An 11,143-nucleotide genomic window follows, 5' to 3' on the forward strand; every position below is an offset into this window, starting at 1 on the left:
CCGTGACATGTCATATCTCTAGATTGTACCCCGTGACATGTTATATCTCTAGATTGTACCCCTCATTTAAGAAATTTAGTGAGTAACCGTATTGTTAATTTGACATATTGTAACTTTAAATTAAAGAAAAAAAACCTAAAAGAAAAAATGTATAATAAAGTTGTGATTGTTGCAAGGAACATTTTTTATGTAATAATTTTTTAATACTATTAGTTTGTGATACATAATATATTATTTTTTCTGCCATAATAACTAACTTTTTTCTGTACCCCTAAACAACCTATCGCGTACCCCTAGGGGTACGCGTACCACAGGTTGGGAATCGCTGCTCTAGAACAATTTTTTTCAACAAGACAACCACTCCCCCGTCAATTTTGTCCTGCTTTACTGATGTTAAAATCTGGTCACCTTATCTTAAGACCAACTCACACAAGGTTCCAGAAAGTGGGCTGCCCATAGGGACATCTCTATTCTGGATGTAGGTAGTGCCATGAAATACAAAGAATGAAGAATATGTGGCTAGGTGTGCTAATTCCAAGATTTGCAGTATCAGCCTAGAAGAGTGCTTGATGTTATAGAGGAGGAAGTTCCTGAGATGGCAAAAGTGCAATTCTAATCATATAGAAGGATGTAAGGCTTCAAAGTCGAGAACTGTAATATACCCTTCTTCAAAAAGTATGCGGTCTTGGAGCTTCCTAATGACAGTTAATGGTTGCATAATGCTGTAGAGATAGGTGAAAAGATGCCCATTTGTACATTCTTAACAAATTTGTTACTGAGATCTTCCAACCTATCACTACAGTATTTATTTTTTTCATTATTTAGTTACATATTTATTTCTAATTTTATTCTATTATTTTAATTTTTCATTTAAACCAACTGGCATTCTATGCTCAAAAAATTATCTGTTACATTCTATTTTTGCTAAGTTTGATTTTATATTCTACCTGAAGATGGTCTTTAAAAATGAGCAAAAATGTTCGTAATTAAATTGTTTTTGCTGTTTTTAAAGGTTTCACAAGACAGTGAATTTCCATATTTGCCATTTCTATTTTTAATAGATGTTGTATAATATTTCTTGTAGAGACCTCATAAAGCAACACAAGAAGAAATGACCAAATATCACAGTGACGATTACATTCGTTTTTTAAGAAGCATTCGACCAGATAACATGTCAGAATATAATAAACAGATGCAAAGGTGTAAGTATTGAAATGCTTTGGCTTCAATTTATTATACTAAGGATATGTTTCTTCTAATTTAACAATCAAAATATTTGAGAATCTGCTCTTATTTCTATAAGAGAACTAGCATATCCAAAACATGCTAGTTAAAATACTCATACTTTAACCATAGTTAGCATTATCATCAAGTAAATAAGTAGTCTTATGCTGTCTTCTTGCAACCTCAGCCTTGACTTATGACTGATAACATGCATTATTAAACAAATTCTTGCCTAATTATATCTATTATATATATACATATATACTAGCTGTGTTACCCATTGTTGATAGGAGATATTTATTTAGTGCAATTATATTTACTTTCCTAAAGAGTATATCTGCAGAGAATTGTGTTACAGATTCATTATATTCCTAAAGGTGTGGAATATTTTCTAGATAAACTTGTTGTATATTGGGCAGGGCTGTGGAGTTGCGTAAAAATCTACCGACTCCGACTTTTCCTTATCATCCGACTCCAACTCTGGCTAAAACACCAAAACTCCATGACTCTGGCTCTGACTCCGACTCAACAGCCCTGCCAGGGCTGTGGAAGTCACGTAAAAATCTACCGACTCCGACTCTGACTTTTCCTTACCATCCGACTCCGACTCCGGCTTAAACATCAAAACTCCACGACTCCGACTCCACAGCCCTGATATTGGGAGGCTATTCGATATTTCATGTTTTATCATCAGGAGCACAAATGAACAGATTTGCAGCTACTAACATGTGAGCACGCAACATAGAGTTGGCCATGTGAAAAGCAACTGCATTCCAGATCAAGTCCCACAACTCTTGGACTTTGGTCTTGAGACTTGTTAATGGTTATTGCAAAGCATAGACCAACTGAAAATTGTAGGCGTTTACATTCAAATGGGTAGTTGTCAGGATTAATGTTATGCTATTAAATGATATATCTGTCCTTCAATTTTGAATATTGGCATGAAATTTCTTTCACGTATTTCTGTGGCACCAAAACTTGTCATTTGGAAGGCCCTATTGTACTATACTTTAAAAAATGTTTAATGTCAGGATGAGTCCCATTTAATAGTGATAGAAAAAGTTTGAGGGCAAGTACAACATAAAGTTTAACTTTGCCAGAAGAGCAATAAATCCCCTGTGATTCATTCTTCCATTTCAGAGCACTGCAATACCCACATACTTTATCTATAGACCCAATATTAGCTGATGATGAATAGTCTAAGTGTCATAAATGAAAGCACTTCAGAATTTTTTGCTCCAATACACATGAAACGTTATTGTAGTTTGTACATGTATTGATGGTTTATGTATAAATAACAACAACTCAAAGCCTGAATAGTATATAATAAATTACCAAATGATTGCCTAAATATCGGGCTATAATTAAATGATTGGAATAAAGTAATTTGACATTAGAGGTAGGCGTTAGGTGCCATCTCTTAAGTAAATTAATAATTAAAATTAAATAAATTATTAAATAAATTTTAGAAATTTCTGGAATAAAAGAAGTGGCCCAGGACGGGGCTTGAACCCGCAACCTCCGCTTGCCGTGTGGTGCGCTTGCCAGTTACGCCACCCAGACCCTAAGCGAGTCTTTGCTTCCAGAAGTATATTAGATTAGATATAACCTTACTTGGTTAAATACATCAAGTAACTGGCAAGCGCACCACACGGCAAGCGGAGGTTGCGGGTTCAAGCCCCGTCCTGGGCCACTTCTTTTATTCCAGAAATTTCTAAAATTTATTTAATAATTTATTTAATTTTAATTATTAATTTACTTAAGAGATGGCGCCTAACGCCTACCTCTAATGTCAAATTACTTTATTCCAATCATTTAATTATAGCCCGATATTTGGGCGATCGTTTGGTAATTTATTATATTGATGGTTTAGTTTAGTTAAATGTGATTGGCACCAAATTGTAATGTTCTTTTAATTGTTGTAAAGGTTACATTTTAACTGATTTTGTCAATTTCAAATGTGTTTGTATGCAAGTTGATGTTACAGTTTTGTATTGTTTCAAAATATTTTTCTGTAATTTAAACCTATATCCAGCTGAAGAGGGCTAAGCAAAGATAGCCAAAATGCATTTTGGGATATGTCATTTAATAAAAATAGTCGAAATTCTATATACTATTGAAATTATTATAATAGTGTCTCATATGTGTGATAAGCCCATAAATTCAAATACAATACAATAGTACAATATATATATAATGATAATATGTATTTATCATTATCAATCTTAACCAATACTTTTAAATGTTAAATTTCAATTGTTCTAATTGTTATTTACTTACAGTATGGTAGTTTAAATTACAGGCATTTCTTCAATTATATGCTAATTATTGTTAGAGATGGTACTGCAAAAACAGCAGGCAAACAATAGTGGATAAATTAATATTAATTAATAATTATACAATTTTAAATTGTTTTAACATTTCTTTTAATGTCAGATTTATATAACCAGAATTTCCATTACTCATGTTCTGCTTAATTAATAATATTAGTTGGTTATCATCAATATAGAGTGGTCCTAATAGATTCTACTGTATTTAATTGCCCACTAGTAACCAAGAGGATAAAAGTACTAAACACTGATAGATGAACCTCTCTTGTGCCATATCAACAGGCAGGCCATGTGGAATTTTTCTGCATTTTTTAATGTCTAACACTTAAATAGGAACCAGTTTCCCATATAAAAGTCTTTCCACGAGGTATTCTTTGTTGATGGATCACTCTCGTCCTGTCTTGTCCCACTAAACAAATAATTCTAATCTCAATGTGTAACTGGTTCAAACACTGTTATTTTCTAGGAATTATCACATCCATAGATTTTGTAATTACTAGTCAGTTGACAACTGTAGCTAGTAAGTATGGAGTTTGTGGATGTGATAATTCCTAGAAAATACTTAAACCAGTTACATATTGAGATTAAAGAAATGGAATAGAAGCAAAGGATAAATAATTCTAATGTATTTATGAAATAAAAAAGTTTTTAAAATTTATTTTTACTCATTTTTAGTTAATGTTGGGGAAGATTGTCCCGTCTTTGATGGCCTGTATGAATTTTGCCAGTTGTCTACGGGTGGTTCGGTTGGTAAGTTACATAATTTAACCACATTTTCGAGGAATGACCAGCATGCCACATATAAATGGGCGAGACCAGCATGCCAGAAACCCGGGGTTACCGGCATGCCAGTTAAACTGCAACTAAAATATAAAATTAATCAGATTTAACAAAACTAGTTGTTAAACAAATGTTTAAAAAAAATTTTCTGAGTACAATAATATAACATCATTGTAATTTGACTGATTTAAAATCAGGAAGAGAGTTTTCATTTACAAGACCTAACTGTTATATTGATATTAATGGTAGTAGTAGTTAATCAGTGTGGGCTACAATAACCATCAATCCTGACTTTAAAAATAACACCTTCCTCAAATTTCATCACACAAAGTGGATGGTAATTGATGTAAGTTGAGATAATTTACCACCAGTTTCTTAAATTTAATATGTTTATTTTTGCGTTTTTGGATCAATTAATATAAAATAAACATAAAAAAAGAACTTTCAGTATTCCATGAGTATTTTACATCATTAGAAAGAAGACAAAATGAAGAAATTAAATGTATAATTGTATAAACCACAACTATACCCAGCAGACAACAATTAAATATGTAATCCAACACCTTATTTTTCGCTGAGAGATTATTTTTAATTAAAACAAATGTTTTCGATCCATCCATTGGATCATCCTCAGGCTAAATAGAACACTTCATAAATAGAACTACTCGTTTAAATATTCAAAAATACAAATAAACCGATAACATAAAAATAAATAATACTTGTAAATAATACAAATATTCAAAATAAATAACATAATATCATTACTAAATAATAATATCGTCTGCCTAACTATATAGAGCTTATTATTTCATACTAAATTTCCTGCGCTTTTTTTAAGCTTTTAACCGCAAACTTCCAAGCGGAAGGAAGACCCTCCGCATCTCTTGCGTTAATACATTTTTCTTCAAGTTTGCTTCTATAGATTTCTATCTTTTCAGCTGTTCTTNCGCCGGCATTGGCAAGAACGGCTGAAAAGATAGAAATCTATAGAAGCAAACTTGAAGAAAAATGTATTAACGCAAGAGATGCGGAGGGTCTTCCTTCCGCTTGGAAGTTTGCGGTTAAAAGCTTAAAAAAAGCGCAGGAAATTTAGTATGAAATAATAAGCTCTATATAGTTAGGCAGACGATATTATTATTTAGTAATGATATTATGTTATTTATTTTGAATATTTGTATTATTTACAAGTATTATTTATTTTTATGTTATCGGTTTATTTGTATTTTTGAATATTTAAACGAGTAGTTCTATTTATGAAGTGTTCTATTTAGCCTGAGGATGATCCAATGAATGGATCGAAAACGTTTGTTTTAATTAAAAATAATCTCTCAGCGAAAAATAAGATGTTGGATTACATATTGTATAATTGTAGTTTTAGATGTAATGCTGACAGTTTCACAGTTTTATAATAAAAATGCTTCCATTTTTTTAATGTGCCCTCTAAAGAGTAATATATAACGTCACTTAAACTGGCTTGTCAGCATTTCCAGGGATAAACTGGCATGCATGTTTTTATCATATAGAAATATCTGATTTTCTGGTCTCCTCTGAATAGACTGACATGCTGGACAATCCATGAAAATACTGTAAAAAAAATTCTGCTCATTTTGTAGTTTGGTTAGATAATTTGGAATAATATAATCGTTTATTTTTAAAGCTGGAGCAGTGAAATTAAACAAACAGGCTGCAGATATTGCTGTGAACTGGGCAGGCGGTTTGCATCATGCAAAAAAATCTGAAGCATCTGGTTTTTGTTATGTGAATGACATAGTGTTAGCAATTCTAGAATTGTTAAAGTAAGTATACAAAATATTAAAATTATAAAAGTTTAGTTTTTATTCAAAGCAATTAAGTGGTTTATGTATTAAAATTAATAATTACATAAATCTTGCACTTGTTATATATATATATATCCCTGTGATCAAAAAGAATCAGGAATAATTCAATAAAACACAAGATTTGAATTTATTTCATCAAAATTTATTTTGTCCACTTTAAAGTAATCCCTTTCCATTGCAATTCACTTCTGCCAACATTTTTCCAATCCTCGAAACATGCTTTAAAGTTGTTTTTGTGAAACCTCTTCAAGACTTGCAGCAAATTTGATTTATGGCTTCGGACAAATCAAAACAGTGATCACAAAATGGAAATTTTAGGCAAGGAAACAGGAAAATATCACTTGGTGCCATATCGAGCATATATGAAGCTTCCAGAACTGTATTTGTTGAACTTTTGGCCAAAAATTTATGAACAGCTAGAGCATTGTGATCAGTTGCATTATCATAATGCAAAATTCATGAGTTTTCTTGTCACAGATCTGGTCATTTTCTACAAATTACTTTATGCAAATGACACTAAATGCTCAAATAATATTCTTTGTTGACAGTTTGGCCGGTTGGAAGGAATCTGTTGTGCACAACACTGCAACAATCAAAGAAAACAGTCAACATGGCCTTGATTTTTGACTGACTTTGATGTGGTCTTTTTGGTCTAGCTTTAAATTTTTGAGTGCCATTTGCTTGATTATTGAGCAGTATGAAAGCATAGATCCATGTTTCAGCGCCCATAAAGAAGCATTTTAAGAACGATTCACTTTGAGAAAGCATTTCCTTGGCTACTTGAACATGTTTTTGGAAAAAATTTAATATTTTCAGGACAACTGAAGAAGTAACATGCTGCAAGCATGATCTTTTAAAATTGCCTGACAAGATCCAAATGATACTGGAACATGTTCAGTAATATCTCTAATTGTTAAATGATGACCATTGAACATCATTTAACACAAAACATTTCTGATATTCAATGTTTTTGTAGCAGTAATTCCACTGCAAAAAACAAAATTTAATGCACATTCTTTGCTCAATTACATTCGACATTTTGAAAAATGGTCAGTGCAAATTCTTTACACACAAAGTGTTTATTTGTAAATGGAAACATATAATGACCTATGGATTGTTGTTAGATGTCAATGAGTCAAACCAATAAAAAAAATAACAACAGTGCCCTCCTGCATGCATGCAGTTTAAATGAACCATTCCTGATAATTTTTGATCACAGTAGTATTTTTAACATTCTGATTTTATTTGATAATCCAAAACCGTGTTGTAATTTTCATTTATTACTTAGACATTATGTAGTGTAATAAATTCGAACACTTGGCATTCCTTCATCTTTTATTTTAGTTCAGTTGATATGCATTATAAATTACACGTTTTGGGAGTAACATGTCCCTCTTCAGCCAGCTAAAAAAAATATAACAAAATACACATAGTACATAAAAGGTAAAAAATACATAAATATGATTAAGATGTTTTTCTAATAATGAACTAATAATGGTAGATATTGACAAATCAACAAAATACAAAGAGTAAAATTTTACAAAAGATATGTAGACAATATTTTAATCATATATAAAGAAACAGAAGTTAAAATCGACTAAATAAAAAAATGGATAAACAATATAAATAAAACAATACAATTTAAAATAGAAGAGGAAGATAAAATTAGACATGAAATAAATTATCTGGATATCACGATAAAAATGAAGAGAAAATGAACTAGAATTTGAGACTTTTAAAAAACCATGCCCAACAAAAACAACTGTGAAATATAATTCTAACATACCCTTATATATAAAACAAAACATATTTAACATGGAATATAGTAAAATAAGAAATAGAAGTAGGAAAAATATTAACATACAAAAGGGCATAATTGAATTAAGAAGTTTTTTTTAGATGGCTATCTAAACAGAATAATAAATGCCTGGGAAAAGAAAATAAACAACCAAAGGACTCCTGTTGAGGAAAAAGAATACTTAAAAGCAAAATACATCAGTTTCTTATACATTAAAGGTCTGTATGAAGAAATAGATAGAGAAACAAGAAAAATTAATATAAAACGTTCACCCAAACATGAAAAATTATTGTCTAGGATTAAAACTTGACAACCTGCAAAGAAAAGAAAAGAACCACAAGAAGAAACAAGAAACATTGTATATCAGATCCCGTGTACCTGTAGCGATACCAAATTCTACATAGGAGAAACAAAACGAAAACTCAAAGTAAGACTAAAAGAACATATAGCAGATCTAAAACATCATAGACTCAACTCTGTCTTTCATGATCATTGTACAACAAACAACTGCAATATCGATTGGAATAATATAAAAATTTTACATAGAGAAACAAACCTATAACAGAAAATTCAAAGTATAGAAATCTTTAAAAGCAAAAACTGCATAAATAAAAATCTGAGCATAAAAATAAATGAAAATTGGCTGAAAGTACTATAAATGGGATTCTGATAATTGAATATAAAAATCTAAACTTGATCAAAATTCAGTAAGTACTGTACATTTGTATACGTATTAAAATTAGACAAAAATTCCAATTTCAATAATTATCTCTTGTTGAAAATTATTCCCTACATAAAAATAATATTGCCATAATTAAATAAATTAAAAATTTTGACAAGATCAAATAAAAGTAGAATAATCATCAAACATTTGATCATGAACTGGCTATCTTACTGCATAAGAATATCCTAATTAGTAACTAAAATCTTCTTATGTGAATACGGGAAAACGTATAAATTAACACTCCAAAACCTTTAAACGTCCAGTAGTAATCAATTTAATAATAAACAAACGTTTTCGACCGTACTTTCGGTCTTCATCAGGTTTAAAAACCAGTTAGATTCGAACCTGTGCAAGCGTAGAACAATGATTATGAAATTAAACTTTGAAAAATGGAACAACACAAACGGATTTTAAAAGAATACAGTTACGCATGTGCATTGCCATGGCGATGGAATGGCATATGTAATACATACAATTATATGAATATATATAAATAAAAATAAATACACCAAACGTTAATTTATTGTTAATTCCTAATTAGTACAATATTGCGCAGAAAAAGTGGTAAAAACATGATATAAAGCAAAGCAAGAGAAGATACAACCATTTGTGCTTTACTGGTTTTATTGAATTTTATAGAAAGAATAAACAGATACGTTGTATTTATTCTGTGAACACTATTATAATGAGATAATTTATAGTGGACCTCCCTTCTTTTTTTAAAAAAAAAAAAGGCAGAATTTGGAATGAAATTTTGATTCAATACCATATTGCCTCTTAGACAAGGATAAGAAGGAATACTAACAACATAAGTTTAAAATTAAATTACAAAAATAGGTATTTTATTTATTAACATATTTGTATACATAATACAGTGACATGTTGGTAAAAATTAAGCCTTTTTTCAAAATGAAATAGATGATCATAAAGTTCCCTACTGGCGATATACTTACCCTTAAAATGCATCAATTGTATTGGCCCAAAAAGAAGAATAACGAAGGTACATTGATAGTGTAGTTATATGGATTGTGCAAATCAATGTATTGTAATGATTAATATGATATTTGTCCAAATAGATATACAATAAATGTGTAATCTGTATACATATTATGTACTCATCCAATAGAGCACATTTTGTAAAAAATCCCAAGATATGTCTGAAAAAAACATCTTAATCATTTATATGTATTTTATACCTTTTATATACTGTATGTATTTTTTCATATTTTTTAGTTGTCTGAAGAGGGGCATGTTACGCCCAAAACATGAAATTTAAAATGTGTATTAACTGAACTAAAATAAAAGATGAAGGAATGCCAAGTGTTCGAATTTATTACACTACATAGTGTCTAAGTAACAAATATTGATTTTAGTTGATGAAAATTTTGAATTAAATTACTAATACTAGTCTCAAATCATAAATTGCTTTATGATTTAAAATTTCCAGATATCACCAGAGAGTTTTGTATATAGATATCGATATTCACCACGGAGATGGTGTCGAAGAAGCATTTTATACCACTGATAGAGTAATGACTGTGTCATTTCATAAATATGGAGAGTATTTTCCTGGAACTGGGGATTTGAGGGTAAATAAATATTATTATTATTAAATGAAAATAGGAAATGTGATGGCTTGTTTTTATGTTTTATATTGAATAATTTATAACAAACTGCAAAAATTTCAGGATATTGGAGCTGGCAAAGGAAAATATTATGCTGTAAACTTTCCTCTTCGCGATGGAATCGACGATGAAGCCTATGAGGGAATATTCCAGCCGGTAGGTATTTATTTTTTAATCATTTATTTAACTTTGAATTAAGTTTTTACTAAATCTTACATTTGTAACAACAGAAAACATTTATACATAACAAATATATGCATTACAAAACTAGCATATGAACATCTAATTGACGATAAGATTAAAAGTGCTCAGCAGGTTTAAAATTAAGGTCTTTTATTTTTATGAACATCTAATTGTTTAGTAAATAAAATCTTTATATAGTAATGAGGTTATCATTGTGTATGATAAATAGTAAATTATTTTTTCATGTTTATAGCAACTATTTAATAGTTGTATAATGATAAACAGTAAATGTTCTACAAGTATATCATCTCATATTGGATTTTGTATATTATAGTTTCGTAACTTCTAATTATGCAATATAACAGCATATGTATTATTGTGTAATGCCTTATTTATTTCTATGAAGAGTAAGGATAGTTTCCTAACAGTGTATTACATAAATGAGGGTTTGGTTAGTGCCAGGCCTGGACTTTACATAATGAAAAATTGTTAGTGAATCAAAAACCTGAAATAATTATTAAACTTAATAAAAAATCTATTTATTCTTTTAAGCCTGAATATGTACAATAATGAAATAAAGTTAGCACAAATTCAAAATATAATAAAAAGAACAATATTTTATCAAAAAAACTTATATATAT

At 29.9% G+C, this 11,143-nt stretch overlaps 1 protein-coding gene across 1 annotated transcript in view; it reads left to right on the forward strand.

Moving 5' to 3' along the window:
* The window catches only part of LOC111633693 (histone deacetylase 1-like), an 82,318-nt gene that overhangs the window by 38,295 nt on the left and 32,880 nt on the right, over positions 1-11,143 (forward strand). Inside the window, exons 3-7 of the mRNA XM_023378308.1 lie at positions 1,085-1,202; positions 4,230-4,304; positions 5,992-6,130; positions 10,142-10,283; positions 10,383-10,475. Of these exons, the coding sequence (XP_023234076.1) occupies positions 1,085-1,202; positions 4,230-4,304; positions 5,992-6,130; positions 10,142-10,283; positions 10,383-10,475 (567 nt within the window). The remainder of the gene's footprint in view (positions 1-1,084; positions 1,203-4,229; positions 4,305-5,991; positions 6,131-10,141; positions 10,284-10,382; positions 10,476-11,143) is intronic.

The sequence above is a fragment of the Centruroides sculpturatus genome, unplaced genomic scaffold (genome assembly GCF_000671375.1).
Source record: "Centruroides sculpturatus isolate CEXI.00-Female unplaced genomic scaffold, Cexi_2.0 scaffold647, whole genome shotgun sequence".
Taxonomy (NCBI): domain Eukaryota; kingdom Metazoa; phylum Arthropoda; class Arachnida; order Scorpiones; family Buthidae; genus Centruroides; species Centruroides sculpturatus.